This window comes from Sparus aurata, chromosome 23, assembly GCF_900880675.1.
Source record: "Sparus aurata chromosome 23, fSpaAur1.1, whole genome shotgun sequence".
Classification (NCBI taxonomy): Eukaryota; Metazoa; Chordata; class Actinopteri; order Spariformes; family Sparidae; genus Sparus; species Sparus aurata.
The window spans coordinates 7,012,864-7,032,492 of NC_044209.1; the positions used below are offsets into that span (position 1 = coordinate 7,012,864).

Here is a 19,629-nt window from a genome sequence, read left to right on the forward strand (position 1 = left end):
ATGTAAATGGGAAACCATGTGGCTGCTGCGGCTCGTCGCTACAGGTGCAACCGCTTGAAAACGCCTTAGAAAATTGCGTTCGAGCTAAAAGGGTCCTCGGCAAACGTTAGCATGCAAATATGCCAAACTAAGCTGGAGAACAACTGTGCTTAACATGAGCATATCAGCGAGCTGGGTAAGACAGTGTGGTGCTTTGAGCTAAATGCAGTCCAGCCTCCCAGCCATGTTTCATTTTTCGCCCTAACTTTGCAGTTTTTTTGTGTGTTTTTGCCACTCTGGTTGTCATCATCGTAGATTGCATTCTCTTTTACTCTATTCGTCTTATCGTTCACCCATGCTTGTGTGTCTTGTGTCTGATAATGTGTCTGCCCTGTTGTCACCCGTATCCAAGTACGCGCGCGATAACCATCATGTTTTTTTCTTCTGAATTTTCTGCGTGCGTTCAAGTGTGTGCGTTTGCAGCATGGACAGACGAAAAAGCCGATTGAGAGGGGAAAAAAAAAGAAAGACGCAGACTGCACAGCCTGTTCCAAAACAGAAGGCAACGGGGGAAAGAAAAACAAGCAAAGGGAGAGGTTAGGAGAGTGCCAGTAAGAAAGGATGAGAGAAGAGGGGGGGGGGGGGGGGATGAGGAATTTAAGTCCTAAAGTTATTTTTAAACCAAGAACAGGAACTCTACTGTTGACTTCCCAAACACTGAAACATAGATCGGCATATGAGTCGAGCTGGGGAAAAGGAGACAGGGAGGGAACGCACATTCGCACAGCTGTCAGGTGTGTCATCCCATACACGTGTCCACATCCAAGCACGTTCCGTAATGCAGGCTCACAAATTCACACTCTCACCAGGACGCGCTCATCGAAACGTAAACACATCGTATGGCCCTGTGTTTTCACGATCTTCACATCCTCGGTCCATTAAGGACACATGGGACGGCCTTTCATCTGAACTTCTATTTGTGCAATTCCTGTTTTCCCCCCACGTATGTACAGTGTATATATGTGCTGCATTTGGCTCGAGCGACTATAATCAGGACGTGGTGCACATAAGGAACTGACGGTCAGAACATCCCCAATTACAGGGCCAGCGGTGAGCGCAGACAGAAAGAGAGGAGTCGTTTTAAAAAAAGATGGCGGCAAAAGGGGGGGACATGTTGAAGAGAGTAAAAAAAAAAAAATCATGGTGGATACAGTTTCACACTAATTGAAATAAATACTACTGTAATCATCCTCTTGGCACAATCCGCTCAACGGGCTTCACGCTGTGTGCTTTTCCACCGGCTATGCCGCCAATCTGTTATTATCAAATGAAGACGTCTGGATTCACGGGGAGTGAGCCGGGACAAAACTCGCACACAAAGGGGGTGGTGGTGGTGTTCAGTGTACGCAAAGAGCACACGCCCTGCCATTCATGCGAGCTTTGTCAGTGGCTGTTATGAAACCCCGGCCTCATCAATGGCTGTTGTATTCACAACTCGTGCAGCCGAGGACGGGAGTGGATATAAACAGCCTCGAGAGGAGGTCGATCAGGTGCAGCGATCCCAGGAAGTCGATATCTGTCAGGAGACACGCGGTACAGGTCGCCCCTGCGTCACAGAGTATCATTTCTTCCTGACCTTTAGCCTGGGTCAGCCCCTTCTGTGAAGAGGGAGGTCAGCCTTAGCACGCACTCCAGGCCCCGGTGCTCCCAATGGGGTCAAAAGAAACTGGGTCACCTGTACCTGTTTGTCAGTGTATATATGCATCTTACTGATGCTGCCCACCCCATCAACCACCCAAGGCAAGGTCACGCCCTCCCCTCTGGACCCCCCCCCCCTCCTTCTTCTGCGTCTTCGCCCTCCCCTCACCTCCAAGGTGTCACAGAGAGCACCCTTGTTCTAGCTCTCGCCTCCTTTCCACCGGGACCTCTCAAAAATCCCAGATATCCCTGCAATTTCCGGTGCAATGTTTATTTGGCGGAAAGAGGGCTGGGGGGCGAGCGACGATGAAAAAAGAGCCTCACTCACAAACAGTTTGGGCTGCGTTTGAGGGTAAACATGTGCAGGAGGGGTACGTGAGGCGAGCGGTAAGACAGACTGAGGCTCGTGTGTTCTGGTCCTGACACACAGATCCCACCTCAGCAGGGACACAGAGTACGGCTCTGTTCAGGCCCCAACCGCCACAGTCTAATAAACATCCACCTCGCCACCTCCTGTCTGTTCCAGGGACAGCGCCCTCTGGAGGAGAGCTGAGGACAAGATGCAGAAAAACAGATCACACAGCGGCTGAAATAAACATCCGTCTCAACTCTGTAATAACTTTGGGTTTTTTTTATGCACACTAGTCAAAAACAGGATGGATGCAATACCATAAACATTTCTACAAAAGTGGTTCCTAACCTTTGTCGTCTCTTACCCCAACCGTTCATCAACACCACCCATCACGTCCTGAATGTGTTCTTTTATACATATTTTTATTTATTTTTTTATTATCAAACTCAGTCAGTCAGTCATTTTAAAGGGGTTATTGTTACACTTGTGTTTCCATACAGATGAACTGTCAATGTTGAGGCTTGTTTGGTCACGTTTGAATTAGAAGCTAACGCTAGGCCTGCTAGCCCAGTTAACACAACTTGGCAGAATGATACGTTTTAACCATATAGCCTACTTTTAGCTAACTTTTTAAAACTGTTTATGTTCAGTTGTCTCAGCAATTTAATCATAACTGATTTAAGGTAGCTACTTCAAACATGTATTCATTACTTTTAGCTGTGTACTTTTACAGTTTATCTTTTACTTTTAGCTATCAGAATGTTTAGCATTAAAGCTATCTTTTTATCTATTAGTTATTTGTTACTTTCAACTGTCTAATTTAACTAGTCATTCATAACTTTTAGTATTTCAAAACGATATCCATCAGAGCTAGGCTGCTTTTAAGCAAGCTAAGTTTTTCTTGTAGCTTTCCATTTGAACTTTTACTTTTAACAATTAAAAATATGCATCCATAATTTGTAATATCTAACCTATTGCAGTTGTATAACTGTTAGTTGTACTTTTTAATTATTTATTCAAAGTCTTTAGTTATATGGCTAGGCTTCTTGTAGTTAACTTTTAAGCCTGCTCTGCTCGCCTGCCAATAGCTGTAACAGCGGAACATGTGGTGTTCAGGTGTCATGGCAGACTAAATATGACAACCTTCAATTTTAAATCAAATTATTTCTCCTTTTTATACTTGTGAGCTACTGTACAATCTTTCATTGTAGCCCTGGCAACTGTAGGAGTTCACCCTGGGGTACATTCACCCCAGGCTGAGAATCACTGCTAAATCACCCCTGTAAGTCTATGAAAAATGTTGTGTAATAATGTAAAGTGTTCACGTTTTTTTTTTTGTCCACCTGTTGATTATTCTAACAAAAAGAGATTAAGCGAATGTATAAGCAAACAAACAACAACAAAGATCACACTTAGAATAACATACACAGATCCTTAATCCATAATGTTTTTAATATGCTCAAATGAATCACGCAAGAGCCAGTGAGAACATCGCAAGACATAAATCAGAAACTCTAACGTCAGTACACAACCACCGTCTGCAGTCCTGAGGAAGTCAGCGCTCTCCCCTCTTTGGCTGGCCGACAGCATCAGACTTCCTCCTTGATGAGAACGGCCCCAGCAGCGGTATAGGGAGTGAAAGGACTGGGGCGTCCGGGTGAGAGCAGGGTGAGGGTGGGGGGGAGTTTTCAGGGAGCAGGAGGGGCACATGTAGGAGGGAGGTCGACTGACAGATGGGAGGGAGGAAATGGGGCCGCCTGTCTCTCCTGTGGCTTGCCGCTGTCTCCTGCTCCCCCGTTAACCCCCTGCATCTGGATACAAACAGCCGCTGCTGGTTGTTTGTGGTGACGGAGCTCTTCTCACGGCTGTCTGCAATACCCAGACTTTGTAACCACTCAGAGAGCTTGGCATCCTCCTCCCTCTCAGTGTGTGATGGGACCACATATTTCTGTTTCCCTGTGCAGTCCACCTTATAGCTCCGCTTTCTCCTCTTCTGCTGCTGCTTTTCTTTGATCGCTGCTGGATCCTCTGATGTCTGAAGTGGAGTCACCAGTCTGCCCTGTCTGCCTCTGTTTCTCCCATTCGACCGTGCAGATGGACAGATGTGAGAAAACAGCTGTCTGTCCTGCTGACCGCATTGCACCTGAAGGCTTCCTTGTGCTGCCGTCCGTGTGCCTGCAAACAAACCTGACCTAAACACAGCTCTCCTGTGCAGATCTGAGTCCACTCCATGCTGAAGTTCATTCAACACTGTGACATCCTCTGAGAGTGCATCAGTGCACCCCAGTGGGCACATAATTGTACGAGCATGGCTGTCAGCCTGTATATTCGTAAAAATGCACGTATCTGAAACCTCAGTGGGGCGTGTGTCTGCCGGCAGCACAGCTCTGGACCTGCAGAATAAAGAGCGCAGTCGTCGGTGTGGGGGCAGGCTGGCAGACGACCCAGGCGGTCCGATGCTGCGAAACAGAGGAGGAGGTCGAAGACTGGATGAGGAGGGTCTCCCAGTTCCAACTTTACTCTCGATGCTTTTATGCATCCTGCTCAAAAGTGTTCAGATACTCCCTGCACGCACATCCACAACAGTCCAAAGTGAGCTAGCAATCTGCTTCACAGCTTCACCTTTAAAAGGACTGAGAAAAAAAAAACACAAAATTGTGCATATGGAGGTAGTTTAACATCAGCAGAGGTGTGATGTCAGCCATACGTACGACTCTTCATCCACACAGGGGCATGTTTGTGGTGGTCATGATGATGCCTCTCAGCAGAAATGACCACAAGAACATCCTCCACACGGCTTCATCATCAGGACCTCATTTACCAAAACGACGTATCTAGTAATCCAGTCTCTTCACATTATCCCCGTCGGACGACTCGTCTGCAGTCCTCTAAAGTCCACACTGTGTTGTTTGGTCTGACTTTTTTCACTGAGCCTCGGCCGACAGACACCCATCTCCAGTCCAAACAACCCACCCACCTTTTCTCTCCCTTTCATCCTGTTGCCCTCCCGGACATGAAAGGCACAAGTCCACCAACCATTCCCTCTCAATAATTTATGATTAAACCTGAGCAGAAAGGAGGGTTTACAAAAAAAAAAATGAATAAATAAAAAATCCACTCACCACTTATTATGTGTTTATCGTTTACATTGTTTATCACACAAATAAAAATGTGAAAACCTGAGTGCCTCTTCTGGTCATGTTATCACTGATATTGGCAGGCTGTCTCACAACAACAAAGTCAGTTGTCCACATTTGACATTAAGTACTGTTATTGGCTTTCTAAGATTCAGATGAGAAGACTGATATCCCACCACTTGTGTTAAAGCCTTGTGGTGGGTTTAGCTAACCTTCTGTCTGTTACGCATTTAGCATTCCCCTCCCTCCTCTCTTACTCCCGACCAAAAACACTTTAACGGTGATTACTGTCGGAATATAAAGCATTTTGATACTAGTTTTCATAAAAAAAAAATACATATATAACACTTACAGCAGCTCTAATGTCTTCTATGGAGCGAGCGCCAGGAGACAATTAGCTTAGCAAGGCATAAAGCCAACCTTTCGTCAAGATATTTATGCATTAAATACCTGTTCATTTAATTCATTTATACTCATTTATATTTATATTTGTACTTTTATGTTTGTGTGTTTGTCGGTTTATCCCTTTAAGGGTGGGGGGCTGGGAACACTGCTCAAAAGAAAATTGCAAACTGTTAGACCGATTATCAGTATGTTTGTACATTACATGAATGATTTTCTCTTGAGAAATAAAAATATATATATATATATTTAAAAAATACCTGTAAAGATACAGCTTGAAGTTTTGACATGTTTTGATTGTAAAGGTATCATACAAATAACATACAACTTTTGTATCATTATCTAATATAGGTTTAGAGTTAGAGTCAGCAGCTGGCATGGTTAGCTTAGCTTAGTGTGAAGACTGCTAACCTGGCTCTGTCCAAACGTTATACCCACTAGCACCTCCTCGGCTCACTACATAACATAATGAAACTTGTGTGTTGGATCTAATCAAATTAAAATTGAATTGTAAAAACCACACGTTTTGATTATACAGGACTGTAGGCTTCTATACTATCTCTTGCTCTATCCATCTCATTTGAAGGGATCATTCTAAATAAATATAACATGTTTTATAAAAATGTGCGAGGGGACTCAAAGGCGATATGTTTCTGAGGTATTTAGTGACGAGGTCATGAGCTACTAGTATAATTTGGAATTTGTTGTATTTCATAAATTCTGCATCTGTAAATAAGTAACTCAATCTATCAAATAGATGTGGTGGAGTAGAAAAAAAGTAGGCTACCACATTTGACTACATACAAACTGCATTTATACAGTAGTTGAATAAATGTAGTTAGTTACTATTCACCGCTGACAATAAATACTACAGAAATAATACATGTATTCCCTTGTTTTTAAAGACGAATCTCTCCCTTGTACATTGCTTTTGGTAAGCAGGCCACCCTGTGCTTCCCAACCTGGCCAGGCGATGGCGCTACTCACGTCACTGCGGCCGCGAGAAGTCTTCATAAACTCGTCGGTCTGTTTTCTATCTGCGGCACCAAAGCGGAAGCACTTCACTGGTGCGCGAGGCCAAGATCAACGCTAGCTAAACAGCAAGGTAAACACAGAAAATACGTTTTTGACAAGTTTGTGTTTTGTGTGACATTTCGGGAATGTGATGCGGAACTGTCCGGTTCGAGTGTTCGTGTGTTTCACAACGAGGAAAAAGGCGCCGGAGGGGAAGGTTAGGAGGAGGAGGACGAAGAGAGGGCAAAGTCATACGTAACGGAGGTTAATGGAGGAAACGAGCCGCCGGTAGAAACGTAGCAAACATATGGGGCTGTGGTGATACCTCCGACTGAGTTGGTGGGGAGTGGACAAGGGGTTAACGAGCAAATGTTCATTAAGACAAATGAGAGCGTTTTTAAGCTTGTTAGTTTATTTATCTTTGTAGCGTGCGAGTGTAACAACAGCAGAGCAACATGGCTGTGGAAAGAGAGAGACAGTCTTAATGATGCTGACCTCGATCACTTCAAACTCCTGAAGACTGACAGCACACAGGTCCAACAGATAGATTTTGTTGCTTTGCTGCCAAAGTGTTTGTGGAGTCAACTGGCTAAATAACTCACCAGTCAAAGAAAGGTCCTAAAAATACAAACATAGTGCTTTAGAGTGCAAATTAACAAGCTGTTGGCAACAGAAACTAATGTATATGGATAACAGAACATTAAAGTTTAGTGGAGAGGTTTTTATTATCCTAGCTTTTTTCAGCCAGCTCCAGGAGGTGAGCTACTGATCCAATTTGATGGTCCCCGGGTCTGCAAAACTATTTAAATTTCCAAGCAGTATGACTGAGTTTCTCAATCAGGATTGCAACAAGAAGTGATTTGAAACAGTTGCTCAATTGTGTTTTGAACTTGTTTTTTTAACTTCCTTTCTACTATATCTGATAAGCTGCAACCAGTGGATTTCTTGTAATTCGCTGAAAAAAATAATCTAAAAATTCAAGCTGTTACTGCTCTGTCTAATCCTAGTCCTGGGATTTAACTGGTGCTAAATGGATTCTAGATTTTACATTAAATCAGATGAGACCTGTTTTTCATAGATGTGTTAGTTCTGGCTGTGCTCATCCAATTCTGGCTACAATGACATAATGTTCATGCAAGGATGTAGTTGAACCTTGGTTGTACTTCAGCAAAACACGCCCACCCAATCTACACCCTTCATATACAGGATGGCTGTAAACTTGTTCTCCTTACATAAGTGTGCTCTTTTGTGGTACAGTAAAAACACTGAGCAGTCTCTCTGCTTTTACCTCAACTAGTGTCAAACTGACCTGAAATCACAATGAACTCTCGTAATCCACTCTCTTCTTCTGTTCTTTTATTTTATGTCTTTGACACAGATGGCTCACAGGCTGCTAGTGCGCAGAATTTGGACGCTCTCGGCGAAAGACATCCGCTGCCTCAAAACATCCACCGTCACCACAGCCTCCTCTTCATTTTCCACCTCCCTGCAGTCCGCCACACCTCGGGTATCCTTCCTTTCTCCATCACGCACACTGCCTCGCTCCCTTCCCCACACCTCCCGTCGTGAAGTTTCCTTCAACGTTCAGGACCACGAGGACTTCACGGAGCGGGTCATCAACAGCGAGCTGCCTGTACTAATTGACTTTCATGCACAGTGAGTACCCCGGGGAGACAGGGATTGGATTATTTTTGTTTCTAACTGTGTTTTTTAAATTATTTTTTATTTTTTTATATGATAAAGTAAGAATTCGAGCACAACTAATGATATTATTTGGCATTTTACTTGAATTACTCAAGCAATTAATATCAAGTAACAATTAGAATCTACACATTTCCTATTGATAGAATAATAGGGTGACTGATTAACTGATGGCAGCGCTACCATCCTGAAGATGGGGTAAACAATCGGCTAAAGAGCCGGCTAATGAAGACTGTGCATATAGCAACATAAAACCCCATGTAGATGGTCTTTAGGTTTAATTTCAAAGGTGACAAATATAAGTGAGAATGTTAATAATTGCTAAGTTTAAAATCATTCTTAGATAGTTGAGAATATGTCTTCAAGCATGGATGTTTTCTAATCTCTGAAGTTTTCATGCTGCTTATGTGTCTCGGCTGTAGGTATATATTGTTTCACTTATTTTCTTTATCTGTTATGTGACTTTTGTTTGAGATTTATGTACTGACCTTGGGAAAGACCTCTCTTCACAGCTGTCCCGTGTCTTTAAATGGCTGTAGGTGTTGCATGTGCGTGTGTGTGTGTCTTGCTGTTAAAAATAAATACACATGTACAAAACTGGCCGTGGGGATTCCTCTCACATGTCATGTGAGGCTGCACAACAGCTAATGAAAGACAGGCTGTAAATACTGTGTCCTATAGAGAGGTCTTCATCTCCCAAGATTTTCAATGATAAGAGTTAAGTTCTGAAGAGAGTGTGTCTAAACTGCACAGTCAGTTCTGTACAGTCAGGCTCAGGATGGTGTTCAGCTGAGTACAAGGAATGTTTGGGTTGCTTTTCCTGAATGAGCCAAGATGCATTGGAAAGCAAACTAAGAAAATAATAATCAGAAGAATAAAGTAAAGCTTATAGGATGATGAAGAAAAAGTAGAAAATGGAATGAGTGGAAAACTTTGGAATTGTGCATGCTGGCTCACTGTCATGGCAGACTGGGACCCTTGAATTAAACAAAGCCATTATTGATTTTAGTAGTAACACCTGTGCAGAACGGTCAACATTTCAGCTGTAAAAAGGTCTTTCATTTAATTGTTCTTTTTCGTTTCACACTTTGTAAACCTCATCAAAAACGTCCTGTTGCTTTCCAAACACATATCATAACTTCATGCTTTTATTCTTTATTATTCGGCTTTATTAAAGATGAATAAAATTGCCACATGCTTTTGAACTGTTTTGCTCTGTGTTTGAAAATCTTCTGGAGCATATGTTCACATACTCCTCATACTTGTGTCTTTTCAAAAACACATTGACGTTGGTTGTGTTTGTGTCTTTTTTTAGTTGGTGTGGTCCCTGTAAGATCCTCGGGCCAAGGTTGGAGAAGGCTGTGGCAAAACATAAAGGCCGTGTTGCGATGGCAAAAGTTGACATTGACGATCACACAGACCTGGCTATTGAATATGGGGTGAGACGCACTGCATTTGATGTGCCATCTGAACTTTGAGTTTTGTTGTTTTTGTATAATGCAGTTTTAAAAATGTTGATTCAACTTTGCTCAAGTGGCATACTTTGCAGTGACAGCTCTTGATGTATTGCATGTTAAGTCATGATATTACATCTTACTCGTCTTACAAGTTGTAACTTGGTCTCTCTCCAGGTGTCTGCCGTTCCGACAGTAATCGCCATGCGAGGAGGTGACGTCGTCGACCATTTTGTGGGGATCAAAGATGATGATGAGCTGGACTCATTTGTCAGCAAAGTCATTGAACAATAAACCAGCTGTCCCCACCCTGCCGTTGACCACCATTATGGTGCTGTTTTCTATGATTCTGGCATGGTAGGCAGCCCTTAGCCACCAAAGCCTGTTTAGCAACAGCTAACTGATAAACAACCATGCCACAGTTCCAGCTGGCAAACTCCCAAATGCTCACACCCATCACAAGACACACCGCTTCAGCTTTGCATTTTTGCATCTGTCTCTCTTGTCTCCTGCTGTTTCTTTTGTCTAGTGATGGGTGTGTGCCTCCATTTACCATTTTAGTTTATGCTGAGCTCCATTTTACAGAACTACAGTTTCTCTTTTATAACGTGACGGCTCCATGGGGGAGCCGGTGTGTAACAGTTTGCTTTAAACGTCTGTAGAATGGAAAATACACCGCTGTACTGCACTTATACTGTATAACAGGAGGGATGAACATGTTTAGCTTTAGTGCTGAAGAGGATTTAACTTTAAACCTGACGATATTGAATGAGGGTTGTGACAGTGTTACCTGTAGTTCCTGCTTCTGTCCACATGATGGTGGCATTTCTTTAACAGCGCAAAGCCACTCATAGTCATTTTACACCATTATGCCTAATAATGTGAGAAAGGAAGATGTGTGTGTGTGTGTGTTTCCGTCTGTTCATTGTGTGTCTGGTTTCTGACTGTGAAACTTAAGTCAAGTGGGAATTGCAAAATTGAGTTTGATTTAGTTTATTACTCAAATGAACTCTATGTACCCGAAAACATGACCAAGTGAAGTAATAAAGGAGTCAAAAGATGTTATGGGTATGAGTTGTGTTTTTGCCTGTGGTTAAGAAGAAGACAACAGTCCAAGCTTTATTGCCCCTAATGACACTGATGTAATACTTAAGTTATGTGCTTCTCCCCGGGTTGTTGATTTGCCTGCACTGTGAGGATGCAGATATTAGCCGGAGTTTTAAGTCCACGACGTGAAGTTTCTCCCACCAGGAGAATAAATGGGAGGTTTTCTCAGTGTAAAGACATTGAGAAAATTATAAACTAGAAGTAGCTTTCAATTATTCCCATTTTTATATACATCTACAGTGTTCTTTGAGCCGCATTTCTCTGCCTTCTGTCTGAACATGTAGGTGTTACTCATGCTGTCACAACCCTCTCATCAGCGTGACTGAAACACCCACACACCACCCTCCACTTACTGCTGCCCTTTAAATTACCTGCCCCCCCCCCTAAAATTAACAGTGTCAGCCTTCTTTCTCTGTAATCTTGACTTAATAATGTTTTGAATCTCGCACCTGACCAAAAATCCTTCACCAAAACCACCTTTCTCCCCTGCATTGCGAGTTGATGTCAACATATGTTACAGTCAGATGGACTTTGACCCTACAGCACGCAGTGGACTGCACCCTCCAACGTCACATTTTCAGTTTTACCCGCCTGTCTCCAACAGATCTAAATGCGTGGGATTCCGGCCCTGAAACACACCGACACGGTCTGGAGCCAGAGTAAAAGCAAAAGTGATAAAATGGCGTGGTATCAGTGGACCTGTTAAATCATTAACATTGGAATAGTAGGGCAGGGTGTGTTTATTTTAGTAGCACCATTTAACAAGGTAATTTAAAGGTGCGATATGTAAGACTCCGTTAAAGATATGATACGTAAGAATCCTGCATTATTAAAATGACTAGACCTTTGTTAGGTATTGGTTGAGAAGTACTTAGACCATCCAAAACGTTTCTATGTTCAAACCCAATGCACAAGTTAACGGAGCTGAATGAAATCATCCACAGAATCTGAAGAAATAACAGCTGGACATTAAGCCAAAGACATCTCGGTAGGCTACTGTGTTGCTGCAATATGTTGCTACTAAAGCTGACGTGCTAACCGACAAAGGCCCAGCCCATCCTGTTTCATAATTGAGAGCCTAAATCACGAACAGCGACTTTGTTGACTTTGAAAGTGATCTTTTTAATTCACAAACACCACGTGTAATTCATGGCACAATTCAAGTAGGATCTTAAGTGTGTTTGTCCGATGAGATCCACAGGAAGGGGTGTGACCTCAGTTCTCTGTACCACTCTGAGCTCCCAGTCTGGATCGCTAGCTGCAGGGCTAACTGAGCTAATTGGCTAATGTCAGCTCCAGTTGGCGGTTGCTCTGGTGATATGTTGCCGGAGTGACCTTGGAGCCCTTTCAAAGTGTTTCTACAAGTATTGTGATTCTCCAGTGTATCGCCTCTTACTGTGCAGGAACCCTTTCCTATGAACTGAAAGCGTGCGTGTGTTTGTGTGTGATTAAGGCATTTCTGTGTCATCGCCCGTGAGAAACACTCATGTTTATGCGGTCAGGTGAGGCTGACGGAGACAGGAGAGCACCTGCAGTCAGAGAGTCCCTCCAGTCAACATTTCATCATCCCCTCTTCTCTCACGACTCGCTAACTGAAAAACATTCCCACCCTTGCCTGCCTTCCCAACCTGGCATGTCATTAGAGAGCCCACAGCTGACAGAATCATGCCGAGGGCTTCCAGACTGCTTATTACATGCACATCATTTGACAAGCTCCATCTGCACATTTAGTGGTCCTGCCTTGGATTAGATCATCTCAGACGAAGCCCAGGGATGTGTTCATGAAGGGCTGCTCGGTAGCAACCGGTGGTTTGTTGAATGTGGGGGAATTCCTCTGGCATTACGTAAGCAGGTGTGAGCGAACCAAGCGATCCAGATGTATGCACCAATTGTTGCGTGCAGGATGAAAGGCATTCCTGCATAGTTTAGAGACGCCTGGGACCGCACGACAGCACCTTTAGATAATGATCTGCCATTTTAAACCACATTCTGCTTGTTCCTTGACAATCAGTGACTGGTCTGAGGGCCTCAGGATTCACACTCATGAATCAGGCTGCACCCCCGCCTTCACACACCCGCCCACACACCCTCCCCTGTGTTGTCTGCTCATCCTCTTTGTCTGCCTTCAGACAGGGGAAAGGGGTGACCGAATAGATGACGACTAGCTCCAAAGGTTCAAGAGCAGAGCGTAACCCTACACCTCTTCCGCCAAAAACAATAGACCACACCTCCATCCTCGCTCCGGCTGTCTCTCTCTCTTACTCAACCACTCTTGTGACCATATAAGGCAAAAAAAAGACAGGGGAAGCCAGCGTCTGCTGCTGCTGCTGCTGCTGCTGAGCAAACGGGTTGCAGATTTCTTCTAGTGACTCCGTCCCAATTTGCCCGCCTCTCTCGGAGCCTGAAACTGTTAATGTTTGCTGTGTGTTTGTTTGATATTAGATCTCTTGCCATGGATCCAAATGCTTTTGCAATGTACGTGTCGAAATGTGTGTGTGCGTGTGTGTGGGAGAGCGAGCAACTATGTTAACAACACCCACGTTTGGCACGGCCTTAGAGTGTTCTGTGTTTGTAGTAAATACATGGCTGTATTTATATATGAAACACATGCTGCCCCCTCCACCTTGTTGGGAGTCCATTCTGTTCCAGACAAACACCAGCCCGAGACAGACAATGCAACCACTGTTGCTGTTTATATCCCCTCCACCTTCTTCCCATGCAACACGCACACGTCCTACAATGCTGTCAAATCAGCGCAGGTGATAAACGAGCAAAGAGGCATCCCGGCAAAATGGGAAAGCTACGCGTATTGTCCCTTTACCCCACATTCCTGAGTTTTGTGAGCGAGCATGTGTCTTATCGCTCCTTCCTGTGTACTAATTACCAAGGAAAGGAGGAGGAAACTTGGCAGACTAAAAGACAGAAGGCAGAATAAACAACCAGTCCCCGTGCCATAATCTCATTATTGTTTTATCTTAAAAGCTATAGTTGCTCTCAATTATTGTGGTTCGGGCCTTTTTTTCCGGCACACGCAAACAAACACTTTGCTTCTTATAATGTCAGGAGGCTTTGTGAACTCAGGCGAGTTGCGTAAATAGTCTTGGCGGGGGGGGGCTCGTGCATGGCTGGGGAAGGATGTTTAAGGAAACACAAAGGGCTGGTCGCTGGAATGAAGGGAGATGTGTTTACGCCGGGCTCACGCTCGAGGCGTATGTCAGGTTAGATAATCTGGGTCGGACGGGAGTGTTTAACAACCTCTGCACTGTGAAAATGGACACAGATCTGAGCCGCTGGAGGCACACATGCACGTATCTCTCGCGCACGAGGGCACGGAGGCGCACATTCCCACCAAGACACTCGAGCGTGAACGCCCGCACACATGAACTCACACAAGTAATTACACAGCAAGAGTGGTCAGTGAGTTAAACATGCCACCCTTTTTAACATGCTGTCACTGAATGGGTCCCTTTCTCTCCGACTGGATGATATAATGGCCTCACACACCCTGAATTACAGACACACCCTTACGACCAGCCGAAGGGAAAAAGAGAGAGAGACTAGGTCACAGTGAAAAGGAGAGCAGGAGGCAGGGAGAGGGAGGGAGATAGTGAGGTCAGAAGTGTCCATATTTGGTAATTCGTGCCTGCGTTTTAATCCCACATTTCTGCCGGTGCCCAGGTCTGTTTGTTTTGTCTCATGCCACTGTTGTGTGAATCATGTAGTCTTTTCACACAAGGTTTTTGTTACACGTGAACTTTCTGTCAAGCAGGAACTTGCTTTCGATTAAAAATGCGCTTATTTTAGTACTTTGTTGTACGCAAGAGGTCCCTTTGTTTTTCCTTTTCCCATCACTCTCCTCCTCTAAGGCCTCTTTACTCTACCGGCATCTGGTCCTGCTCAAGTAACGAGTGACAGGGTGACCTCTGACCTCTCTGCTGAAATCTTTGGATATTTCCCATCCATCCAAAGAGAGAGAGAGAGAGAGACTGTGAGATTTATTGATTTTTCCAGGCATGCACACTGAATGTTCTGTGTTTTGCTCTACATGCATGTGATGCCCAGCTGCTAAAACTATAGGAAAACACACCGACACATTCCTGTCATAATGACACATAGCGGACGTAAATCACACGTTGAACAGAAAAATGTGCTTTTTCCTGTTTTCCAGGGGATGCCAGGCATGCCTGATGACCTGTTATGTTGTTACTTCTCGGGGTAAATTGACTTGAAAGTTGCCTTTTCGGGGTGTGTTTAACTGTGTAGCTGAGAATTCAGATGGCGATGTGCGTTGATGTCACTTATAGAGGCAGTTTTTGCATCAGATCTTGTTGAAAAGTTGTTTATCCCTGGACCTCAGATCAGCAACATCTGTTTCGTGTTCCCTCAGTCTGGTATCACTCCCTAAGAGCAGGAGAGATGATAAAACAGAAAAAGGTCGATCTTTGGCTTGTTTGAGTAGAATTACCTTTATTATTCCCTTTAAACCGGGGTTAAGTTGTTTTTTTTATTCAGATGTGTCCCCACAGCTCTGCCAGATTCAAACTGATCATCAGCATGAGCACGACCCTTCATGTTCCAGATGAATTTGTATTTTAAATCGGAAGTTATTTAACAATATGAACGACACGGAAGGAGTGTTTAGGTTGGTTGTCAAGTTTATATTGGTTTTCCTTGTGGCAGACGCTTGACCCTTTAACAATTGACCCATTACGTTAGAAACAGGGAAAGGACTGCAGAAACACTGGGAGGAGGGAAGGCTAATAAAGGAGATGTAGAGCAGGTGTGGAGGGAAAGCTGAGGACTCAGGTAATGGGCTGGGCTAATAAGACGGATGCAAGACCAGTGTGGACGGGAAAATTAGGCTTGTGAGGAGCACAAGAACACAAACAATGGACGAAATGACAGGACCACGACGTTAAACTGCTTGTCCATTAGCTATTTTAACCATTTATCCTTCACTTTGCCTGACTACTTCAACTGCTCAACTGTTGGCTATCTTTGGCTAACTATTTAAAGGTGCTGTATGTGACATTCAGCGACATCTAGCAATTTCAACCTTTGCCGACCACATTCGTAACAGCTAGTTAGCTATCATGCTTGTTCTAGCCAGCCACAGATAAAATCAAGTTACCTACACATGCAGTGCGTTTACATGACACTCAAGAAAAACGAATTACTGTGTTAGTCCGACTATGATCGGATTTTTAAGATGCATGTATGCACCTTAGTCTGACTAAAATCGGACTGGATCGGATTTCTCATAGTCGAATTAAAGCACCCAGATTATTCGATTGATAGTCGCATTAGTCCTGCGTGTATACGTTCCATCGGATCGGATCGGATTTTGCGTTCCGCGCAGGTGCAAGATTTTTTCCCCGGGGCCGTGAGCCTGAAGTAGACGGACGGCGGCGGCGTCTTTCCTCCGAAATCGCCGCAAGAAAGAGCGCCATTGTGCACCTAGTTTGTGTAATTATCATGTACACCATATACGAAATGTAAAAAGATGTAGCTTCGTCTCGCTCTTCGTACACAATCTTTCTTGAATGCCGAGGCAGCTGGTGACGTAAAGAGCCAGGGTGTGTCTAGTTGAAACGCCACCTATCGTACCGGGGTATGACATGCTCCGGCCCAATAATCCGATTTTCTCACCGGCATGTATACTCGGATAATTGCAGTTGTCTGATTGAGTTGCATAGTCGAACAATGGCTGTAATCCGACTAAACTGTGCATGTAAACGCACTGACTGAAGAGAAAAAAGCCAACTCTCAGTCACATTGGAGCGATTTAGCCACTCGTGGCTCACAAAACTAAAGAACATAAAGGGATTGTGACACCCTTTTCCGCTCATGATGCCATTAATCCACTGTATCTTTACATAGCAAATAATTTTTTCCTGTTATTATAATAATCTCGTATAAAGAATCTTGAAACTGTTCAACTGATAATTTAATGATTTATCAATTACTTTTAGCTAACTATTCTAACTGTTTGTAGGTTGTTTTATCTATTTATCCCTTACTTTAGCCAACATTTTAACCATTCATCCCTTTGGCTTAATCTGTTTATTAAGGGCCCAGTTTTAACCAGGGTATCTATTTCAACCATCAATCCATTACTTTTTTATGACTATTTAGACTTCTCTTTTAGCTTGCCAACTTCACTTTCTTTCGATCCATGTGCAACCCATGTTGTCCAAATGTCACAACTGAGTCATTTTTATTTTATTTTTTGTTACTGATCAAAGCTGCAGTTGTGCAATCCAAACTTCACACTGACAAAGTAAAAAATATTTATTTTCCATTGCTAATGTCTCCCTGCTGGTTGTGGCATGTGCATTGGCTGTGTGCCTTCAGTTCCACTCGACAAACAGGGCTCAAATCACCCAGTCTGAATCCCAGGAGAGTATTTGAAGTAAACAGGTTCACTTTGTGCTGTTCCATTCTTCTGTGTAGACTTTGGCAACGGCACCGCAAGAACTTTCATCTCAACATTCATCATTTCATTCTTCTCTCTGTTGCTCAGTTTTCTTGCACTGTCTCGCCAGCCCTTAATCTTACTCGTCTCTTCTTATTCCTCATTAAGGGATCAAATTAAACACACATATTCCAGATACCTGTTGCTTTTTTATCTGATTTCAGGTTAAGTACATAAACCTGTTCTCTGTATCTACCGCTGTCATCTTTAATGCTTACGCTTCCGAAGAAAAAGTCGGGCCTTTTTAAAAAGAGCCAGGGGAAACAAATGTCAAAAGTGATTTAAAGACTGAACAAGTGTTTCCTTCAAATCAATTAGATCACCACCTGCGGAGGTTCCCATGTAGTATCGACATGTCTGGTCATGAATCTAGCCTTACCTGTTAGAGCGATGGGAAGCTGTGAAAGTAAACTGCACGACTGTGCTGCACTTTATGTCTTGTTGGGTCTCTCAGTCTTCAGCTGAGAGATGCACTGGTGCATTTAAAATAGTGCAGAAGGTAACCCAAATCAGTTTGTTTTACTTGCATCCAAGGACTCTGGCAAGCGAGAAGTAATTGTTTATATGATGTAGTTTGTATGAAATATTTGAATTCCCTTGCTGGAAACAGGGACCTATGGGGAGGAAATTATTTGTTTTTAACAGTGACATGATCCCTGAGTGTTTTTATATAGTTCAAACAAGGGAAGCTCAAGGCCAGATTGGTCAATAGCCACCCTGCCAACATGTACTTGGGCCACACACTAAATCCTTATGAGCTCTATTGGCCCTGTTCTGCAGCTGACCTCTGACCCCCTTCTGGAGGGGACAATGCCACTTACATGGATAAATAATGTGCAGCAATATAATAATAATAATAATAATAATAATTGTTTTTTTTTCATCATTAAAGCAGAAACAGTATCAAAAACAGTACAGTACTTCTTACTGTTTTCAAAGCAGACAGTGTTCAGACTAGACCCTGCTGACACATGGGGAGACCCGGGATGATGCAGTCCATCCTGAGAGTGGCTAGTACTTATATGGTCATAAAAATCCTTAGTATGCACATACCTTTCTCATTAAACACAGCTTTATCTGCGCCCCCCTCCCTCACCCTCTCCCTCCCTCCCTCCCTCCCAACTCTTTCAAGTTCAGTTTTTTCTGCGCGTTTCGCCCTGCCCAGTGGCCGTCTCCCCTCCAGTTAGGCACATCTTTAGGAGAACGCGATTGGTCCAAAGTGTGCGGATTATCAGAGCGCGGCTGTCATTGGTTTAGAGAGGCGGTACAGACAGGCTGGACCCGCCTCGTCCTGGACCGCACCCCGGCTCCTGCTGGCTACGCACTGACTGAAATTACGCGAACCAGTGAGCAGCCAGTGGAGGAGGGAGGGCAGAAGGAAGAAGGGGAGAGAAAAAAAAAGATAGAAAGAGTGACTGAACTAGAGAAAGAGAGGGAGGAAACGAGCGCTGTAGTTTAGCCCGAAGTCTCTGCGAAGCTGCTGTCGACAGGAAAAGAAGTTTGACTCACGGCGACGCTGACTGAGCCACCCGGTTGTTGTTAGCCACCCTCTGAAAGGCGTACTGCACCCAAAAAGCAGGTAATATTCCCAGCTTGTACATTTTTGTCCGCCATGCGTTCTCTATGTGCTCCTTTCATAACTCATTCAATCCGCCCGTCACTCCAGCAAGTGCACTGAACCAGGAAGCACGGCCGCTAGTTCACGGCTGCAACTTCAGCAACCGCGCTGGGTGGAGTGAGGGCTAATTAACAGATTTAAACCGGGGTCTGTTTAACTTCACGGCACCGTAGCACGGATATTTACTCCTCTCAAACTTAAATACGAGTTCGTGTGTGTGATGTGTAGGGCAGTGGTCGTCAAACACAGCATCAGCATTGTGGCAGTCGGCGAGAAGCTAAAAGCCATAACGGTAGAGGCAGGAAGTGATTCGCTTGAATGAGTTGCAGGAAAGGCCGGTGAAGAGTTTGAGCTCGAGTTGGATAGAAATGTAAGAAAAGTGACTTCCGACTACATGTACACCGGCTCCGTCCGGGACACCAGGAAATGTATTATTAATGATTGGTTTGGTAGAACTTTTCGGATTATAGCGGACAGAAACAGACGCTGTGTGTGGCCAGTCATGTCTGGCTGGCGGCATGACGTCAGTGGTTCACCGGTGGACAGGGAAAAAAAAAAAAAAACGGCTCTGTGCTTTTCCGCCGCGCGACCAGCTCAACCTCACTGAACCGTGTCATCTGCATGTGCACTCTTTCTGTATGACTTTATAGTCGTGCTGCTGGCACACCGGGGCCCTTGAGGGGTTTTCAAAG

At 44.1% G+C, this 19,629-nt stretch overlaps 3 protein-coding genes across 5 annotated transcripts in view; 2 read left to right on the forward strand and 1 right to left on the reverse strand.

The window, feature by feature from the left end:
* Positions 1–3,495: 3,495 nt before the first annotated feature.
* On the reverse strand, positions 3,496–4,525 carry LOC115576099 (uncharacterized). The gene is made up of 2 exons (XM_030408610.1): positions 4,271–4,525; positions 3,496–4,237 (listed from the first exon to the last, which is right to left on the reverse strand). Exons 1-2 carry the CDS (start codon positions 4,323–4,325, stop codon positions 3,585–3,587), a joined length of 708 nt encoding a protein of 235 aa, XP_030264470.1. The 5' UTR covers positions 4,326–4,525; the 3' UTR covers positions 3,496–3,584.
* A 2,000-nt stretch (positions 4,526–6,525) lies between these two features.
* On the forward strand, positions 6,526–10,802 carry txn2 (thioredoxin 2). 2 transcript variants are annotated; one of them, XM_030408922.1, is made up of 4 exons: positions 6,526–6,673; positions 7,961–8,238; positions 9,599–9,722; positions 9,915–10,802. In XM_030408922.1, exons 2-4 carry the CDS (start codon positions 7,961–7,963, stop codon positions 10,029–10,031), a joined length of 519 nt encoding a protein of 172 aa, XP_030264782.1. In that variant the 5' UTR covers positions 6,526–6,673; the 3' UTR covers positions 10,032–10,802. The 2 variants fall into 2 exon arrangements, with proteins under 2 accessions (XP_030264782.1, XP_030264781.1); XM_030408921.1 differs by lacking the exon at positions 6,526–6,673 and having other exon boundaries at positions 7,946–8,238.
* Positions 10,803–18,625: 7,823 nt separating this feature from the next.
* Positions 18,626–19,629, forward strand: part of LOC115576331 (myosin-9) — a 32,676-nt gene continuing 31,672 nt past the window's right edge. For both annotated transcript variants that reach the window (XM_030408882.1, XM_030408883.1), the window contains exon 1: positions 18,626–18,898. The gene's annotated coding sequence lies outside the window, so the exon portion shown is untranslated. The remainder of the gene's footprint in view (positions 18,899–19,629) is intronic.